This window comes from Chlorocebus sabaeus, chromosome 10 (genome assembly GCF_047675955.1).
Source record: "Chlorocebus sabaeus isolate Y175 chromosome 10, mChlSab1.0.hap1, whole genome shotgun sequence".
Lineage (NCBI taxonomy): Eukaryota > Metazoa > Chordata > Mammalia > Primates > Cercopithecidae > Chlorocebus > Chlorocebus sabaeus.
In genome coordinates, this window is record NC_132913.1 from 89470675 (window position 1) to 89491116 (window position 20442).

General features: G+C 43.0%; 1 protein-coding gene, 1 long non-coding RNA gene and 1 other non-coding gene across 4 annotated transcripts in view; 2 read left to right on the top strand and 1 right to left on the bottom strand.

Moving 5' to 3' along the window:
* Nucleotides 1–20442, top strand: part of KIAA2012 (KIAA2012 ortholog) — a 148440-nt gene that overhangs the window by 15009 nt on the left and 112989 nt on the right. Inside the window, exons 5-6 of the mRNA XM_007965877.3 lie at nucleotides 14757–14916; nucleotides 17200–17355. Coding sequence (XP_007964068.2) covers nucleotides 14757–14916; nucleotides 17200–17355 — 316 coding nt within the window. The remainder of the gene's footprint in view (nucleotides 1–14756; nucleotides 14917–17199; nucleotides 17356–20442) is intronic.
* The window catches only part of LOC140712594 (uncharacterized), a 46619-nt gene that overhangs the window by 2679 nt on the left and 23498 nt on the right, over nucleotides 1–20442 (bottom strand). Inside the window, exons 2-3 of one of the 2 annotated variants that reach the window (XR_012094269.1) lie at nucleotides 3593–3823; nucleotides 1153–1900 (exon numbers count right to left, since the gene is read on the bottom strand). This is a non-coding gene — a long non-coding RNA (uncharacterized lncRNA). Of the gene's footprint in view, nucleotides 1–1152; nucleotides 3824–20442 lie in introns of both variants that reach the window. The other variant, XR_012094268.1, reaches the window with a different exon arrangement.
* LOC119625544 (small nucleolar RNA U13) lies at nucleotides 5849–5952 on the top strand. The gene has a single exon (XR_005241736.1). It is a non-coding gene; the product is annotated as a small nucleolar RNA U13 (small nucleolar RNA).

The window sequence follows — 20442 nt, forward strand, 5'->3', positions numbered from 1 at the left end:
AAGAAACTTTTAAAATCATAATACCCAGTGCCAGGACAGCTATAGGGAAACAGCAGTCTCACATGTTAGAAGTACAAATTCACATGACATTTCTGGAGGGCAACTTGGCAAAGCCTAAAAGGGGCTGATACCTTTTGATTCAACATTCTACTTTTAGGAGCTGGCCCTAGGACATAATCAGATATAGGTTCAAAGATTTATGCAGAAAAACATGGACTACAGGGTTCTTTACCATGCAAAACACTGAAAACAGTATATGCCCAGCAACGGAACACTGATTAAATGAACTCTGGTAAATCATGTAATGACCTGGGTCAAGCAATGAAGTCATGTGTTAGTCATGAATAACATGAGAAAATCTGCACAATGTTTTTCATTTGTTTTGTTTTGAGACAGGGTCTCCTCTGTTACCCAGGCTGGAATGCAGTGGCACGATCACAGCACACTACAGCCTCAAACTGCCAGGTTCAAGTGATCCTCCCATCTCAGCCTCCCAGGTAGCTGGGACTGCTGCCTCACGTCACCATGCCAGGCCAACTTTTTGTATTTTTGTAGAGATGGGGTTTAGCTCTGTTGCCCAAGTGGTCTCGAACTCCTAGTTTCAAGTAATCCACTGACCTTGGCCTCCCAAAGTGCTGGGATTACAGATGTGAGCCACCATGCCTGACCCGGAATTTATTTTTTAAAAGCAGATTACAAAAAATGTATCCATATAATAAAAATACCAATTTCATTAACCTTTTTTGAGTAGTTATGGTATTTTTGCCACTATTCTAAGTGCTTTCCAAGTATAACTCATTTATGCTTTCTAATAATCCTGGGAGTAAGTACTATTATTATCCACTTTAAAGGTGAGGAAATAGAAGCACAGAGAGTTTGAGTGACTCACTCAAAGTTATACAGCCAAGTAAATCACTGCACCAGAATGTGAGATTAGGCCACATAGAAAACATCACCTCTCTAATATAATTCTGATTTTTAAAAAGTGATTATTGACCAGGTGTGGTGGCTCACACCTGTAATCCCAGCACTTTGGGAGGCCAAGGCGGGTAGATCATCTGAGGTCAGGAGTTTGAGACCAGCCTGGTTAACATGGGGAAACCCAGTTTCTACTAAAAATACAAAAACTTAGCTGGGCATGGTGGTACACACCTGTAATCCCAGCTACTGGAGACTGAGGCAGGAGAACTGCTTGAACCCGGGAGGCAGAAGTTGCAGTCAACCGAGATGGCACCATTGCACTCCAGTTTGGGCAACAAGAGTGAAACTCTGTCTCAAAAAACAAAATTGATTATATATCCACCAAAGGATATCCACCCAAATTTCAACTGTGGCATAAACCATGGGTTGTGGGATTATAAACCATATATTAATGTATACATTTCTTTCTACCAAATATATTTTTTAAACTATGGGATTTTACAAATAAAATAAAAATCTATAGCTTTGAAAGAGGTAGACAGTTGACCCTAGAGATCAAGATGAGAGGCTTCGGGGAGGAAAATGGAATGGCAAAAAGTGCTGCAAATTGAGTCCACCAATAACCACACCATCTGTCCATTAGGGTGAGTATTTCTTTGTCCAAATACGATAGTTCAGGAGTTTAAAACACTACACTCAAAGTCAAAGAGCCAAAGTAAGGATCGAAAATGGGGTAGAGTAATAGTGCTGCTTACGGAAGGATCTGTTCTTGGCTGGACTGTGTATCAAGAAACCTGCATGACTCAGGCCCCACCCAGACCTGTAAGAATGAAGCCTGTTGCAGAAAGGTGAAAGTCAAGGTTTAAAGCATCTCACAGCACCTCCAGCTCGCTGGATCTGACAGCACACATGTGGCAACCCGTCTGGAGTTTATAGCTCAGCCTACATCCACCCTTGAACTTTCTTGATGGCCCAACTCCTAATGGGTAAAGATAAATGTTAAGTCAAGAAATCAGAGGTCAGCATTTTTAGACTTCTGGATACACACAGATATGTTGCTTGGTTGGTTTTTCGTTGTTGTTTTTTAACAGAAGGAAATCTTGTTTAGCGTTTCTAAAGTTGAAACCATTCTTCTTGAGGCCTTTAATTTATTCAGCTTCCCATTATTGAGACATCAAATAGCTATAAAACCTAAGTAATCATAATTTGGGGTAGGATAAATACCAACAATGAGACATTGATTAAATAATGTATCTAAAATAATGTGTTTTAAAATTCAGTTCACAGGACATGCCACTTCTCTGTTCCATTGAGAGACAAACAGGATTTAGATAACTATAGCAGATTTCAACCAACATTGTACAATTGTCCCTTGGTATCTGCAGGGTTCCAGGATACCCCTTGATTTCAAAACCAAGGACCACGATTACTTCCAGGAATCCCTGAAGATACCAAAATCCGAGGATGCCTAAGTCCCTTATATAAAATGGCATGGTATTTGCATATAACCTACACATACCCTCCCATATACTTTGAATCATCTCTAGATTGCTTATAATACCTAGTATAGTGTAAATACTTTGCAAATAGTTGTTATACTGCATTGTTCTTATTAGTATTTTATATATATATATAAAATTTTTTTTTTTTTTTTTTTTTGTGGAGACAGAGTTTTGCTCTGTTGCCCAGGCTAGAGTTCAGTGGCATGATTGTAGTTTACTATAACCTTAAACTCCTAGGCTCAAGCAATCCTCCTGCCTCAGCCTCCCAAGCAGCTAGGACTATAGACACGTGCCACCACACTCAACTAATTTTTAAAAAAGTTTTTGTAGAGATGGGGTCTCGCTATGTTGCCCAGGCTGGTCTCAAACTCCTGGGCTCAAGCAATGCTCCCACCTCAGCCTCCCAAAGTATTGGACTACAGATGTGAGTTGCTGTGTCTGGTCTATATTGCTATTATTAATTGTTTTTTTCCCACATATTTTTGATCCATGGTTGGTTGAACCTACAAATGCGGAACCCACAGATGCGAGGGCCAACTATATTGCTACTGCCATCTCCATTATAAATTTGGTTAAGTTTAAAAGTATTGTCAGCCTTGTTCCACTGAATAGTCACCACTCATTCTGTACTGCCTAATTTCTCCCCGCATCTTAATACTCAAGGCATTTAACTCTTTCATTGCTATTTTCAGCCAATGTCCCCCCACGAAGGAACTTTTAGGTTACCTTTTTTTGTTTTGTTTTTTTAGACAGAGTCTCGCTCTGTCGCCCAGGCTGGAGTACAGTGGTGTGACCTTGGCTCACTGCAACCTCAGCCTCCCAGGTTCAAGCGATTCTCATGCCTCAACCTCCTGAGTTGCAGGGATTACAGGTGTATGCCACCATGCCTGGCTAATTTTTGTATTTTTAGTAGAGACGGGGTTTTAGCATGTTGCCCAGGCTGGTCTCGAACTCCTGACCTCAGGTGATCCTCCCGCCTGGGCCTCCCAAAGTGCTGGGATTATAGGCCTGAGTCACCATACCCAGCCCAGATAGCCATTTTATCAAGTAGAAAATACTGTAAGAAATATGCCTTTTGAATTATTTTTCCCATTCTAACAATAATATCGGGTTTTTATATAAATTAGAAAAATATAGAAAAGGAGAGAGAATTATAAATTATCTGTTACCCTTTTAGCCAGAGATTAGGAGGATGAAGTTTCCTTGCAAGTCCCGATCAATAACCTGCTACTTGTTTGACGGTGTCGGTAAATGTAGGAAGTGCTCTGGTGGCTGTCAACAGTGTTAAGTAGGCACCAAGGCAGCAAAGGGGAGAAAGAGCAATTTGCCTGCACTCCTTTTTCTGAGTGTGCTCCATTGGAGCAGGTCCTGAGTCGTTGTACTTGGAGTCTTTAACAAACCTAGAAGTAGGAAAGATCAGAGAGAAACATGGTCAACTCCAACTATGAGGTCAAAGGTAATGTCAATAACAGCTGAACTTATTGAGTGCTTAGTGTGTGGCAGGCACTTTACCTGTATAACCTCATTCAGTCTGCACAAGCCTAAGAGCTAGGTGCTAGCATTACCTCCATTTTATAGGAAGGAAACCTGGGGCTTGACATTAACTAGTTTGCTCAAAATTACACACCTAAGTGGTGAAGCTAGAATTGGAGCCCAACAACGGACTCCAAAGCCCCATGTTTAACCCCTAGATGGCTTGATTTTGGAAACTCCACATGCCCCAGAGAAAAAGAAGCATCTCCCCAGCTTTAACAGTATGTTTAAAAAGTGGACCTGAGTCTTTCAACACATCCATTAAGCTAACCCTTTGTAATTCTAGGAGAGCAAATCAGATTTTTATTAAAATTAATTTGGATGATAAGTAGCATTTCTATAATAAGCTATATATATGATCCAGTACACTCCTGTTTCTCTAGGTTTTATGTTCCCTTGTATAACTAACAGAATATTTATAACAATGGCGGGGGCCAGGCATGGTGGCTCACGCCTGTAATCCCAACACTTTGGGAGGCCAAGGCGGGCAGATCACTTGAGGTCAGAAGTTCAAGACCAGCCTAACCAACATGGAGAAACCCCGTCTCTACTAAAAACATGAAAAAATTAGCCAGGCGTGGTGGTGCACACCTATAATCCCTGCTACTCGGGAGGCAAGAGAATCACTTGAACTTGGGAGGCAGAGGTTGCAGTGAGCCAACATCACGCCATTGCACTCCAGCCTGGGCAAAAAGAGTGAAACTCTGTCTCAAAAAAAAAAAAGGGCTAACACTTATGTAGAACTTAGTATTATATCAGTACCATTCTAAGTGCTTTACACTTATTAACTCACTTAATCCTCACAACAGGTTAATAAGGTAGGTGCCTTTTTTATTGTAGCGAAATATATATAACATGAAATTTACCATTTTAACCATGTTTAGGTGTACAGTTTGGTGGCAGTAAGTATATTCACATTGTTGTACAATCATTACCATCATCCATTTCCAGGAGTTTTGCCACTTGGCTAAACTGAACTCCATATCCATCAAATAGTAAATCCCCATTTCCCTCTTCCACCAGCTCCTGCAACCATATTTCTGTTGTCTCTGTGAATTGGACTATTCTAAGAACTTCATATAAGTGAAAGTATACAGTTGTATCCTTTGTGGCTAACTTGTTTCACTTAGCATAATGTCTTCACTCATTAGAAGAATGTATTCATGTTGTAGCATATATCCAAATTTCCTTCTTTTGTAAAGCTGAGTAATATTCCCTTGTATGTATACACCACATCTTGTTTTCCATTCTTCCATCAACAGACACTTAAGTTGCTTCCACATTTTGGCTGTTGTGAACAATGCCCTATAAACATGGATGTACAAATATCTGCTCATGTCCTTGTTTTCAGTTATTTTATGTATATACCCAAAAGTGGAATTGTTTGGATTATACGGTAATTCTATTTTTAATTCTTTGAGGAACTACCATAGGATTTCCTATAGCAGTTAGTTACACCATTCTACATTCCCACCAGCAGTGCACAAGAGTTCCAGATTCTCCATATCCTCATCAATACTTGTTACTTACTGTTTTCTTTCAATTTATTTATTTATTTATTTATTTATTTTTATTTTTTTTTTGGTGACGGAATTTCGCTCTTGTTGCCCAGGCTGGAGTGCAATGGCGCAATCTCGGCTCACCGCAACCTCCGCCTCCCAGGTTTAAGCGATTCTCCTGCCTCAGCCTCCCTAGTAGCTGGGATTATAGGCATGCACCACCACACCAGCTAATTTTGTATTTTTAGTAGAGACAGGGTTTCTCCATGTTGGTCTGGCTGGTCTCAAACTCCTGACCTCAGGTGATCTGCCCGCCTCAGCCTCCCAAAGTGCTGGGATTACAGGCATAAGCCACTGCGCCCGGCCTTAAACATTTTATTTGATAATAACCAGATCCTTTTGTAATTCATAAGCATGATGATTGGGTGTTCACATGCATATGTGAATGTGCCACCCTCTGAACCTTGTTACAATGTCAACACATCACCTGTCTGACCTGAAAAAAAAATTTCTTTATTTTATAATAGCCATTCTAGTGAGTGTGAAGTGGAATCTCATTGTGGTTTTGATTTGCATTTACCTAGTGATAAATGACATTGAGCATCTTTTTATGTTCGTATTGGCCATTTGTATATCTTTTCTGAAGAAATATCTATTCAAGTCCTTTGCCTATTTTCTTAAGTGGGTTGTTTGTTTTTTTTTTCATTGAATTGTAGGAGTTCTTAGATATTCTGAATACTTGGTTCGTGCCTGTAATCCCAACACTCTGGGAGGCTGAGGCGGGAGGATCACTTGAGCCCAAAAGATTGAGGCTACAGTGAGACATGATCACACCACTGCTCTCCAGTCTGAGTGACAAACTGAGACCATGTCTCTGTCTCTCTCTCTCAAAGAGAGATATTCTGGATATTAATCTCTTACCAGATACAAATTTACAAATATTTTCTCCCACTCCATGGGTTGCCTGCCTTTTCACTCTGTTGATAGTGTCCTTTGATGCACAAAAGTAGGGAGAGTGAGGCAGAACTGCTTGAACCCGGGAGGCGGAGGTTGCAGTGAGCCAAGATCGTGCCACTGCACCCCAGCCTGTGTGACAGAGTGAGACTCTGTCTTAAAAAAAAAAAAAAAAAGTTTTAAATTTTTATGAAGTCCTACTTATCTAATTTTTTCTTTTTTGCCTGTTCTTTTGATACCATATTCAAAAACTCATTGCCAAACTCAGTGTCATGAAGCTTTTCCCCTATGGTTGTAAACTCTAGGGGAAAACTTTTCTAAGAGTTTTTGCTCCATTTTGAATTAACTTTTGTAAAGCATGCACGGTAAGAGTCCAATTTCATATTTTTTTTTTTGTATGTAAAGTATGTACTTTTGTCATCCTTACTTGACAGATAAAGAAACTGAGGCACAGGTGAATCAAATAATTTCCCTAAGGTCACACAGCTAGTGAGTCATCAAGACAGGATTCAAATCCAGGCAGATGGAGCTCTTGTAGGACCTGGAGCCTAATTTTTGCTGCTAGCAATCCTAGTTGTACCTTCACATTTGTGACATATGGCTGGTCAAATCTTTAATGCTGAATGGTTTGGTCAGGGATCAAGCCTTCTTACAGCACTGCATTAATGAGAAAATTGAGACCACTTAACGACTCTCTTCTTTATGGCCTGGTATCCAGGAACACATGCTCACCACAGATAGAGAGGAGAGAGAGTTGTCATTTGCACGGAATCCCAGAAATTAAACCTGCAGAGAAAGGGCTGGCTGAGAGCAGCAGTGTTTGCACAAGGCTAATCAAAGTCAGGCTGGGGATGGAGGATGCTTTCCAGGCACGGCTGCAAGTGGCCCCTCTCCCCTCCCGCCCTGTCCCCGCCTCTACTCCAGTGGCACTCACCTGGCAGCCCCAAGGCTGGCTCCAGTCACACATGCACAGGTGCAGCAACAATGGGCAGTCACCCTGTTCTAAGGCTTGGCCTTTGCCAGAGAACACTGACTCCAGCAAGCCTGACTGAGAGCGAGCAGATGCCAGCTGTGCCCCTCCTGAGAGAAGGACTTCTGGCTGGAGCAGGCAGCTCAGAGCACAGGTGGTCAGCAGTAAAATGCAGACATTATTGGGTTTTTCCATTCAACCGAGCCAACATCTGAGTAGTCAGGAACTGCCCTGGGCCTAAAACAGTGCCTGACACATAGCAGATGCTCAACAAATTGTTTAATGACATATTGGTTACAAGGATGTGGCTGGGGAAGGTGGGGGTGGGGGTGGGCAGGGGGGGGCCGTAACCTCTACCCACCAGGAGTGCACAATCTGGTGAAAGAGGCAGATTTGTGCCCCAGTGACATTTTGAGACAAGGCAGTCCATGAGAGGAGCGAGATGATGATTTCCTAATAAAGAAGGCAGAGAGTGTGACTGCTTCTTACTGGGGAAAATCTAGAGCGGCTTCTTGGAGAAGGTAGAATTTGAGCTGAGGCTTGTAAAGATAAGCAGGGTGAGACCTTCCAGGCTTAGGTGAGCAGAGGCCTCTAGGGGAGAAGGTGCAGGGCAGGGGAAGTCAGGGTCACTCCCAGGCTGCCTGATGGAAATATACCTGGGGATGTGGGTGGGGACAAATTGTGGAGGGTTGTGCCTGCCAGTTCTGGGATTTGGGGGCTTCTCTCTTCACCATTCTGCTGATTCCTGCACACAAAGCCTGGGCCACCCGCTGCAATATGATGGCAACTGGCTGCCTGGGCCTGGGCCTTCATTGCCTTCCTGGGGACTCTGGCGCCCTGTCACCCTATATCTGCTGGGCAGGAGCACAAACCCTACCGTCTCCTTCCATCCTCTGAAAACCCTCAGCGGCCAGCACTACAGCAGGTGGACAGGACAGCCAGTGCGGGGGATGGGACAGGTACACGGGATTGCCCTTCGTGCCTCTGCATTCGTAGACCTGATATACATCAGGAGAGGCAACTGGCCAGAGCAAGTCCCTCGTTAAAGGCAGCACTCACAGTGGAATGTGGATAACAGGCCACCCTGTGCACACTAATTACTCATTGCAGAAGAACCCCGAAGCTGGAGTTGATTGGCAAAGCCCAGGCAGGCCTGAACAGTCTGAAACCATCCTAGCCAGCCTCCTGCTGTCATGTTTATTTCCCTGTTCCAGAAACTCCCTTCCTGGCTCCCTTCTGTCTCCTTTTATATTTTAGAGTGATTTTTGAGTGGGTGTTAGGTCTAGGATAACTTAAGGGAAGAACTAAAGAAATACGCATGAGAAGAGGGTGGGTGCCATAAAATTAATTAATTTTTAACATGTTTTCTATTTAGAAATATAATCTAACTATATTACTGAAAACTTGATTTTATTAAAAAAAAAAAAAAGAAAGAAAAGAAAGAACTATTTGTAGTCTTAAGCCCAATACCCTAATACTGCCATTATTAGCTTTTTCATCTATTTTCTTCCAGTCTTTGCATCATGACTATATACAGGATATACTTGTGTGAGGCTGTATTTATACTATACACGCTTTCTTATATTTTGCTGTTTTCCACTGAAAATATCCTTCAACAGGTTGGAAGTAAGTAGATTTCACCCTGACTGGTCTCTTCGGTCACCCTAAGCAGGCCTTGGGCATCCCTCAGTGCTTCAGTTTATCCAATGAGATGGGACATTATTAACCAACTTCATGGGCATAATTTGAGAAGTTATTAAAAGAGACCAAGAAACTAGAAAAAAACGTAAAGAGAATGTGGTAGACAGGATGTTCTGCCAAAGATATCTCTGTCCTAATCCCTGGGACCTGTGAGGTTACAGGGCAAAGGGAAATCAAGGTTGCAGATGGAATTAAGGTTGTCCTCAAGAGATGGCCTCGAAATGGGGAGATTATCTTGGATGATCCAGGTGGGCCCAAGGTAAGCACAAGAGTCCTTAAAAGCAGAAGAAGGAATCAGAAGGAATGATCAAAGAGAGGGCAGCCTGAGGAGGACTCAGCTCAATGTTGCTGCCTTTGAAGATGGAGGAAAGGGTGACAAGCCAAGCAATGAAGCTGAGGGTGACCTTTAGAAGCTGGAAAAGGCAGGGAAACAGATTCTTCCCTAGAGCCTCTAGAAGGAACTCAGACCTGTCAGCACCTTGATTTTAGCCCAGTGAGACCCATTTCAAACTTCTAACCTTCAGAACAGTACGAGAATAACACATGTGTGTTGTTTAAACCACTAAATGTATAGTAATTTGTTAACAACAGCAATAGAAAATGAATACACCAAGATCAGCTTCCAAACCCTAAGCAAAAATATATGTAAATACTCTAAATTCCTGGTCTAGGATTCCCTAACTCTTCTTGGCAACTCCCTGCACCATGGTGCAAGCTTCTCAGTAAAGCTTCAGAACCAAGCTGGTGCTTCAGAAATGCCCACTAATGGCTGGGCGCAGTGGCTCACTTCTGTAATCCCAGCACTTTGGGAGGCAGATCATGATGTGAGGAGTTCGAGACCAGCCTGGCCAACATGGTGAAACCCCATCTCTACTAAAAATACAAAAATTAGCCGGGGGTAGTGTTGGGTGTCTGTAATCCCAGCAACTCAGGAGGCTGAGGCAGGAGAATCACTTGAAACCAGAAGGCAGAGGTTGCAGTGAGCCAAGATCATGCCACTGCACTCCAGCCTGGACGAAAGACCGAAACTCTTTCTCAAAAAAAAAAAAAAAAAGAAAAAGAAAAAAGAAAGAAAAGAAAAGAAAAAGAAATGCCCACTAATGAGAAACTACAAGCGTTCTTGTCCAGACTCAAACAGCACATCATGCCATCCGCACAGGGGCCACCACAGCATCTCGGAAGAGACTGGTCCTTACTGCATTCAGAGGAAAGTCAGTCAAAGCAAAGATTCACAGAAAAGAAATGAATTTCCAATTCACCCAGAAAAGGCCTCTGGTCTAATGGCTCCGTATTTTAGGGCCCAACACAGCGTCTGGCATATAAAAAGTACCCAACAAATATTTATCGTATGACTGAATGAAAAAATTGAGTGAGTAAAAGTGTCATTTAGCTTCCACCATCCTCTCTATAATTGTTTCTTTCATGTCCTCTGGGAAAAGCCTCAAGACCACATGAGATTGAATTTCTAGGCTGTTTTTGCACTTGAAGTACCTGCCACATAAACTTTCCAGACATTAAGGAGCAGGTGATGCTCTATGTTTGAATTCTAAGCATTCATTTAATTCATAAGTCCCTAAGGAGTAAAGCCAATTGAATAGTAAGCCACGCTTTCTTTTATCTTGAACCTTGAACCCATGCACTCTAGCCCTAAATCTAGAGCACTTTCCCAGGCTTTCTCACAAGCTGTCTCCTCCTGACTCTGCCACTTGTGCATTTTGGACTCACTTGATGTGATTTTATTAGTTATCAATCCATCTTAATCATCCCCTTTTCTCCAGTGCTTGTTTCCCATCCCTTCAATCTGTAGCAGCTTTAAATCTGTTGCTCCCATATCGTATCCATGTATCAGAAATACTTTTGGCTGCAAGCAACATATTTGATATGTTGATATCAATCATTGATAACTATGATTATCAATGGTTGAAGTTGGGGAATCAGCAAACACTGTTCACTGGCCAAATCCTGCCCGTTACTTGTTTGTGTAAATAGAGTTTTATTGGAACACCGCCATGACCATTTGTTTACATATTGTCTATGGATGCTTTTGCACTACAAGGACAGGTTGAGTGGTGGCAACAGAGACCATATGGCCTGCAAAGCCTAAAATATTTACTCTCTGGCCCTTTAAAAATACCTTCCAGGTTGGGCATGATGACTCACGCCTGTAATCCCAGCACCCTGGGAAGCTGATACAGGTGGATAACTTAAAGTCAGGAGTTCAAGACCAGCCTGGCCAACATGGTGAAACCCTGTCTCTACAAAAAATATAAAAATTAGCTAGGCATTGTGGTGCATACTTGTAATCCCAGCTACTCTGGAGGCTGAGGCAGGAGAATCGTTTGAACCCAGGAGGCAGAGGTTGCAGTGAACCAAATTAGCACCACTGTACTCCAGCCTGGTTGAAAAAGCAAGACAGTCTCAAAAAAAAAAAAAAAAAAAAAAAAAGTCTGCCAACCCCTGATTTAGGCAATAAAGAGATTTAATTATCTCAAGTAACACAAAGTGAAGGGGCAGGAGTTTCATGCTTGCCCAGCTGCTCGCCAATGTCATTAAGGACGCAAGCGCTATCTTTTCCTTCCACTATCCTTTGAATGTTGGTTTTTCTAATTAGGCTTGTTAGCACATGTTCACAAGATGGTCCCATACTTTCAGAGGTCACATCTGGGTTCAAAGCAGAAGAAAGGGGCCAGCAAGCCATCCTTGCACAGCTGTTCCTTCTCTAAAGAAACAAAGACCTTCCAGAGGCTCCCAATAGTTTCCCCTTAGTTTCATTGACCAGAGCTAGGTCCCTTGGCCACTCTGAGATGCAACGGAGTCTGGGAAAGCAAGGCCCTCCATGTCTGCACTTCCCTGGATTCAACCAACCAGGGATTAAGAATATTCAGGAAAAAAAATAACAATCCAAACAAAAAAAAGAAAGTATAACAACTATTTATACCGCATTTACATTGTATTCAGCATTATAAGTTGCTAGAAACAATGTAAAGTATAGGGAGGATGCATACAGGCTATACTGTACAAATATTACTACCACCATTTTATAATATATAAGGGACTTGAGCATACACAGATTTTAATATCCACAGAGGTCCTGGAACCAATTCCCCACAGATAACGAGGGATGACTATTTGGGAAAGGGGATGTGCTGACAAAAAATCGGGGCTTTTTTAGCAAAAAGAAGCGAGGGGGAATAAGTGTTGGGTAGTTAGCATAATCTCCCACCACCTGGACAAGGGAAAGGAGAAAAGACCTAATATTTGTTCACCACCTACTATGTGCTAAGCATTAAGTATTTTACATACCTCAGCTCATCTAATCCTTACACTGAGGACACTGAGTAAAATTACTCAGAGAAGTAATTAACATGCCCAAGGATGGGGCAAGATCTCAAGATCAATCCCATCTTAAGGCAAAGCCTCTGCTCAGTCTCCACTGTGTTCTCCTCAGCTCCCTTTAGGAGTACTGAGAGATTGGAAAGCGCTTTCACAAGTGCAGGGCGGACAGGGAGTGAGAGGATGCACCCTGTCACCTTACTATAAGCTGGCGCAGTGGGACACCGTTCATTTACATTATTTCATTTACACCAAAAAGGAGGTATTATGTCAGTATTATGGGTGGAAATATACAACAATTACATGATTGAGAAATGGTGGGGCTGGGATTGGAACTATTTGTTCATTTATTCATTTCCCCCACAATATTGAGCCCCTAGTATGTGCCAGGCACTGTGAAACCTGACTCTCGGGTTGATTCCAGAACCCATGCACTCTCCATTCCCTCTACCACTATTTAGCTCCATTTTAGAGAGAGGTTCAGAAGGTTCCAGAGCTCACCCAAGATCATAAAGTTCCCCTGAGGCAGAGCAGGCCTTGAGCCCAGGCACTCTGGCCGTAAATCCAAGGCTCTTTCCCAAGCTTTCTCACAGGCTGTCTCCTTCCCACTCTTCGGCTTGTGCTTTTTGGACCCACTTGATGTTTCCCTGTGTCCATTGTTCAGCCTCTGCAGGCCCATAAGACTGAAATGAAAGACTGTTCTGAAGGTTAGAAAGAGATTTGGTGCCTACAGGATGAGTTTCAGGATGCCAGAGCTATTGAGCCACTGAATTAACCAACCCTGGTATTCTCTAGCCTTTGGTCTTTTTGTTACATGAGACAACAAACTTTCTTTCTCATTGTTCAAGTCTGTTGAGTCAGGATTTATTGCATACTAACATGTATGAAAACGCTGGTCTCCCTAGAAGATAGTTCTTACAGTCTGCGACACTCACTGAGGCACCTGCTTCAAAACATCTTTATTTATTGTTTTGACATCAAGCTGGTTCTTGGTGCTAACTCCTGGTCCTTTGATGAGATGGTCAGTTGTTGAAGAACAAGAGCCTTTGCACTGATGTGGATTCTGAAACCCTAGATTCGAGCCCAACTCCACTTCTAACTGGCTCCACACAGTTGCCCTCTATCCTTCCAGGCTATATCGTTGCCTTGGGAGAGTTCCTTAGCCAAAGGGGACTAAGTGGACTTCATCTTTCATGCCAGTTCTCACTGGCACACTGTGTGGATCACTTTTGTGGAGCATCCAAGAATATATGCTGTCTGTTTCCATTCATATGAAGTTCAAGAATAGAAAAAAACAGTCCACGGTGTTAGAAATCAGAATAGCAATTACCTAGTGGGCAGGAGGATATTGACTAAAAAGTGGCATGAGGGACTTCCTGGGTGGATGAAAATGTTCTGGATTTTGTTTTCTGTGGTGGTTACAAAGGTATATACAGTTGTCAATATTTATCAAATGAACATCCAAGCTCTGTATAATCTATGCTATATAAATTATGCCTCAGTTTCAAAAATGTTTTTAAGGAGAAAATGGATTCTGAGATCACCTTCAGTTAGCAGTCAAGAATTCTGTGATTGATTAGGAATGTCTGCCATGGACACTGGGGAGGGTGAGAGATGTCAACACAAATATAACACATTTGCTATTCTTGTGCCTAAGCAATCATCCTCTGAGAGTTTCTACATCAGTTAAGTGGTTATAGTAACTCAGTCCACCTTATAGGATTACAGATGAGGTGAAAGTTCTCTGTATAATGTAAATTCCTAGTCACTTGTAAGATGTTATTATCCATATTTATTCCCCATGATGTCTTGCATGGTGGCACTGACTTTGGCAGGTAGGTTCCCAGAAAATTCTCCCCAGCTTAAATGAAATGCATCAGAGCCAGATATTTTCAAAATGCCAGGCTCCCCGTGAACACGGACATGATTTGTCTGTCCCATTATTCATATTACAAACACTGAATGCCAATGCAGATTTGTGAGCTGGCTTTCCCATTACAGTACAGAGCCATTTTTGAAGACACTAAAATGATGTCCACAGGCTGAACTAGGTAATGTGTTTTCTTCTGAAGTTTTTATCCTTTCCTAATGCTCTATCTCAAGATGGAGTCTGGTATATGTCATTTCTCCTTCTGCTTCCAACTGCAAACGTGCAGGGGCCTTTCAGAGCTTTGTTCTGAGGGCTCTTGGTTTATGTCTATTAGCCAAGGCATCTGTTTTTGGTGCCTTCTGGCACCTTCTGGGAGTTTCCTGGGTTACTGATGAAGACTGTGCTAACCAGCCTATATCACTGGGTGGCTCAGGCTCAGCAGCTGTACTGTTTCCTGACTGGTGTCCCCACAGGGACAGCAGGACAGAGCCTGGCAACCATACCTCCACTTCCGAAGCCAGCTGGAGAGCCAGGCCCAACGGCAGATCCAGCCGGGACATTCAGCCAAGAGATACCTCAGAGGCCTCCTGCGGACTTGGCCCCCAGACGCCATGTATAGGCTGTGGTGCGCAGGTCAGTGGGGAAATGGGAGAGGGGCACACCCTAAACTGCCCCACCTCCCATTCTGGTGTGACAGTGTGTTTTCCATCAAGACCTGAAACACCAGGATTTCAAGCCCAATTCTGTGTTAAAGCAAAACTCCATGCCTGGTAGCCCACAAATCCATTTCACAGCTCCCACCCTTTGTCCTCTGAAGCATTTGCAGAGGGAAGAACGACCTGAAGTCCTGCCTTCACTCCCACCCCTCGCCCTCAGCAGCCTCACCTGCCACATCCAGGCCAGAACTTTCTTCCCAATCTTCTCCACTCAGAGACCCTCCAGTTCAACCCCCACCTTTTACAAGATAAGGAAGAAGAAGCCCAGAGAGGCAAAGGAATTTGTCCAAGATCATTCAATCAAAAGCAGAGCTGGGACCAGAAGTCAGATCCACCCTGCACTCCCACAGTTCCACATTCTTCCCAGCATTCCTTAGTTCCCCATCTGAGGTGATCCCAGGTCCTCCCAGAAATGAAATGTTAGGACTTCTCCTCTTAAAGATGGCGGCTCTCGCCGGGCACGGTAGCTCACGCCTGTAATCCCTGCACTTTGGGAGGCCGAGGCGGGCGGATCACGAGATCAGGAGATCGAGACCATCCTGGCTAACACGGTGAAACCCCGTCTCTACTAAAATACAAAAAAAAATTAGCCGGGCGCAGACTCCGCCTCAAAAAAAAAAAAAAAAAAAAAAGATGGCGGCTCTCCAGCATAATCCATTAGGAGTGGGATGGACACCCTTCTGATGAACAGACTCTAAATGCACTCTGTAAATGCTTGAAAACAAAAATGGGAAGTGGTTGGGGATTAGAGTTGCCAGATTAAGCACGTGCATACCCACCCCCGCAACATGCATAAACAGTTACACTTGCAATCTTCGGGATGTACTTCTACTAAAAAAGTATTCCTTGTTTATCCAAAATTCAAACTTAACTGGACATCCTGTATTTTATTTGGCAAGCCTATTTGAGATGAGAAGAGTGAGCAGCGAATGTGCCAGTACCCAGTCGGCTGTTTGCCACTTCTTTAGCAACAAGAAACAGCCAGGACCAGAGAAAGACTGACTTTCTTCCTGCTTTATAGGTTTACCCTGAGGAAGAAGAGAAAGCAATTCACTCCCCCAATAAGTGGTGACTTGAAGCAAAATGAAAGTTGTGGGCTCATCCAGTCATTGGTTTTACTCTCAGGGTAGTTCCACAGTTATAGGCAGTTCCATTTATTTGACACTTTTGAGAAAGAGCCACTTAACCAAAGAAGTGTTTGTCATTGGGTAGGGCAGAGGGCAGAGCAGGCCACTCTCCTATAGCCTAGGTGCAACATTCCCCAGAATGAAGGACCCTCTTAACCTCAAAAAAAGTCTCCGAGTCCTCCATGGGAGTCTATGGCTAAAATGTATGGTTTAAGGAAAGATACACACACAAATGCATTCTAGAGCTCCTTGCCATAATTTCTTGCCAAAGTCCCTCTTGAAGGTGAGACCCTCAAGCTGGAGGCACAATGGCAAGAATCTGATGTGAGCCCATCAGTCCAATGGCCCCACCACCCTCTTCCTGCACATCTCAGAACTCCCCACTTTGTGACACTAATGTATATATTCTCTGGGACTTCTTTACACCCCTATGATTAATCCTCCCCACCCTTCAAGCTCACACCTTCTACAAAGTCTTTGCTGAAAACTCCAGTCAATATTGAGCTCCTTGTTTTCTGACCTTATATTACACTGACACTCAGAGCCATACAGAACACAAGAGAGCTTTGTCTCTCCAATAGACTATTGAGTGCCTTTTAAAAGGGCCCAAGTTTGGTTCCATTGTATCTACTTCACTGACTAGCTGAGGGGTGAGCCCATTGAAGCCCTCAATAAATACTTATAGAATGATGGATTGACGAGGCTGCTGACCATGGGGACTACAGAAGCAAATAGGATACATCCACTACCACTGGATCTCCTCCTGAGGCAGGAGGAGCTTTTTGCCCCAAAGAAGCAGCCATGTTCCTTCCACCAGGGAGACCCATTTCTTGGGAATGATAGGACAGAGGAAGTACACATGTAGCACAGAACCAGAAGCACCTAAGACACTGGATAGACAAGCCTCTATGGGTTCTATCTGACTTTTTAATCTCCCTCATCTTCTAATTGTCTTCCCTAATGGGCAGTGTCCAAAGCCAAGACTAGTGCAAGTGAGGAACCTTGTAGTTACCACTGAGAACTTGAAGTTGGCGACCACTGTTTCTATCAATATCCCCTGATCTGCTCTTCAGGATACATCAAGGATTCTGTGCTGCTCCAGGACAGTCAACTTAATGTACCAAAGAAGCTCAGGCCACAACAAGATCTTTCAGGTGTACCCCCAAAATACCATCTCCTGCCTGTCTTCCCTTCATTTTGGATTCAACAAGGAAAATCTTTTGAACAAGGTACATGTTGATTTGCATGTTGATTTTATGACCGGTTCTCAGATATTTGAATTGTTAACACCTTAAAATGGCATTTCCCAAAACAAGGTCTTCGGATTCTGGGTTGCATAGTCCTCAATCTGTAAAATGAGGGGTTAGTGCAGACCGGCACTGTCCAATAATGCTTTTCACAGTGATGGAATGTTCCCTATGGGCTGTCCAATAAAGTGGCCATTAGCAACATGTGGCTATTGAGCACTTGAAATGTAGTATTACAACAGTGAAACTGAGCTTTTTATTTTATTTTATATTAATTAATTTATATCTAAATAACCACATGCAGCTGGTGGCTACTGTGTTTGGCAGTGTAGGTCTAGACTCTAGATTTTAGATGATTTCTTAGATCTGTTCCACTCTTATATTCCTTAATCCTGTGATTTTTGTGGCAATATAATGTGAAATATATATATAGGATTTGGAGCCAGAAATGTGTATCGAAATGGCTGTTCTCTCACTTACTAGTGTAAGATCTTAAGCAAGTCATTTAACCTCTTTGAGCTTCTGTTTGCTCATCTCTGTAATGGGCACAATAAGACCTACATCGTGGCTATACAGAAAATTATTGCAAGCCATCTGTAAACTGTTTAGTAGTATGGGGATTGACCCTGTCAATATTATTCTATGGAACTTGTAGCATTAAAAGAGCCAGAAGTTACCTTTGGTAAGGGAGATGTGAAAAGACAACTGGGTAGCAGTAATAGGCAAAGACAGGAGCCTTGGCTGGTAGCAGAGTTCTTGAGAAAATAAAAGAACAAGAGCCCAACATAAGATTTTTGGCCAGACTCAGTGGCTCATTCCTGTAATCCCAACATTTTGGGAGGCCAAGGAGGGAGGATTGCTTGAGGCTAGGAGTTTGAGACCAGCCTGGGCAACATAGTGAGACCCTGTCTCTACAAAAAATTTAAAATTTACGCTGGGCGTGGTGGCACATGCCTGTAGTCCCAGCTACTTGGGAGGTTGAGGCAGGAGGATCACTTGAGCCCAGGAATTCAAGGCTGTAGTGAGCTATGATGGCACCACTGCACTCCAGCCTAGGTGGCAAAGTGAGACCCTGCCTCTAAAATACGTATAATGAAATTTTCCAGAAACAGTGGCAGTGGCTAACCAACCCCCATCTTTGGGGAAATGATCTGGTCAGGATAAGTAGAGAATCTGGTTTATAAAATGAATGGAAAAGAACATGGCAGGTTCTCAGAGCCTGAGGCCATTACATAGTTCAATCAACCACACATCTCACTTGAGTCTCTTTTTTTTTTCTTTTCTTTTTTATTTTATTCTCTTTTTTATTTTTTTTTAGAGACAAGGTCTTGCTCTTGTTCTGTCACCCAAACTGAAGTGCAGCCGTGTGATTACGGCTCACTGCAGCCTTGAATTCCTGGGCTCAAGTGATCCTCCCACGTAGCCTCCTAAGTAGCTGGAACTGTAGGAGCACATCACCACTCCCAGCTAATTTTTGTATTTTTTTGTAGAGATGGGGTTTCACCATGTTGCCCAGGCTGGTTTCAAACTCCTGTTCTCAAGTGCTCCTCCCACCTTGGCCTCCCAAAGTGCTGGGATTACAGGCATCAGTCACTGCTCTCGTCCTCAGGGCTTTCATTTTATGGCTGGAGTAACACTGCACACCTGAGGGATAAAGTGACTTTCCTAATTGATGCCATATACTAAGGAGCTGTCACAATCAGGCAGAAAACAAAGAGACTGTATCAAATAGTGATTAAACATGTGACCATTAGCACTGATTCCAAGCCATATAGCCACTCTAGGCCTTAGTTTTCTGATTTATAAAATAGAGATGACCATACCCATCTTCATCTCACAGGGTTGCATGTGGGAATTAAATGAGATACTGTAGTACTAGAAGTGGGCACATACTATGTGCTCAGTAAATGTTCATTATACCTCCTTAGCTTGTTGGAGTGCCCAATTACCCATGATCACAGTGGCCAAAAAAATCTATTTTAAAAGAAGCAAAAATAGTTCAGTGGCTGTAACTTGAACCCTGACAGATGTTTTCATTTGTTTGAACCTTATCTTCCACTAGTTTCCCTCTCTTTGCCCAACACTGTATCTGAAGAAGTAGCAAAAGTCCCAGCTGCAAATCCCAGGTCTCCAACAATATGATGTTGGCTAAGTCACTTATGCTCTCTGCATCTTCAGTTTGTGCATATGTAAAATGCAAATACTGGGGTCTGCATTCCTTCCTCCCTGGTTGTTTGTGAAAAATAACAGGAGAGGACAGAGCTACTCCAAGGCACATTATCTGAATTATCTGAATCCATATCTGAGATCCGAGAGACTAAGTTTTGTGGTCTCCTTTCAACAACTGAAGCTTCCAATACTTTACTTGGAAATCTGTTTCTATTAAGCACAAATAAATGAATCAGATGATGATGTTTACTAAGAAAAAAAATTCTGTTTCCCCTCGCGTTGCTTGAGTCACATATTCAAACTCACCTGGGATATCACCAAAGGGAAAATTGTCTCTCTGTTCCGCCTACTCACAATGCCCCCTTCCCCAACTTAGAGACCCAATGTGTAAGACTGTTCAGACTGGGTGCAGTGGCTCACGCCTGTAATCCCAACACTTTGGGAGACTGAGGCAGGTGGATCACTTGAGGTCAGCAGTTTGAGACCAGTCTGGCCAACATGGTGAAACCCCCGTCTCTACTAAAAATACAAAAATTAGCTGGGTGTGGTGGTGCATGCCTATGATCCCAGCTACTCGGGAGGCTGAGGCAGGAGAATCACTTGAACCTGGGAGGTGGAGGTTGCAGTGAGCCAAGATAACACCACTGCATTCCAGCCTGGGCAACAGAGTGAGACTATGTCCCCTGCATCCCCCACAAAAAAAACAAAACAAAACAAAACTATTTAGTAGGTAAGTGGCCATTTGGCTAGAGTTTCACTTCCTCCACCCTCAGAAATGCATTTGGTTCCAGGTGAATCTGACCAGAAAAGATGGACCTAGTTAGTATCCGGTTTGACCCCAAGGAATCATTCTACAAGGAATCATTCTAGAATATCCCCAAAGGTCTTCAGTGCTGCTCT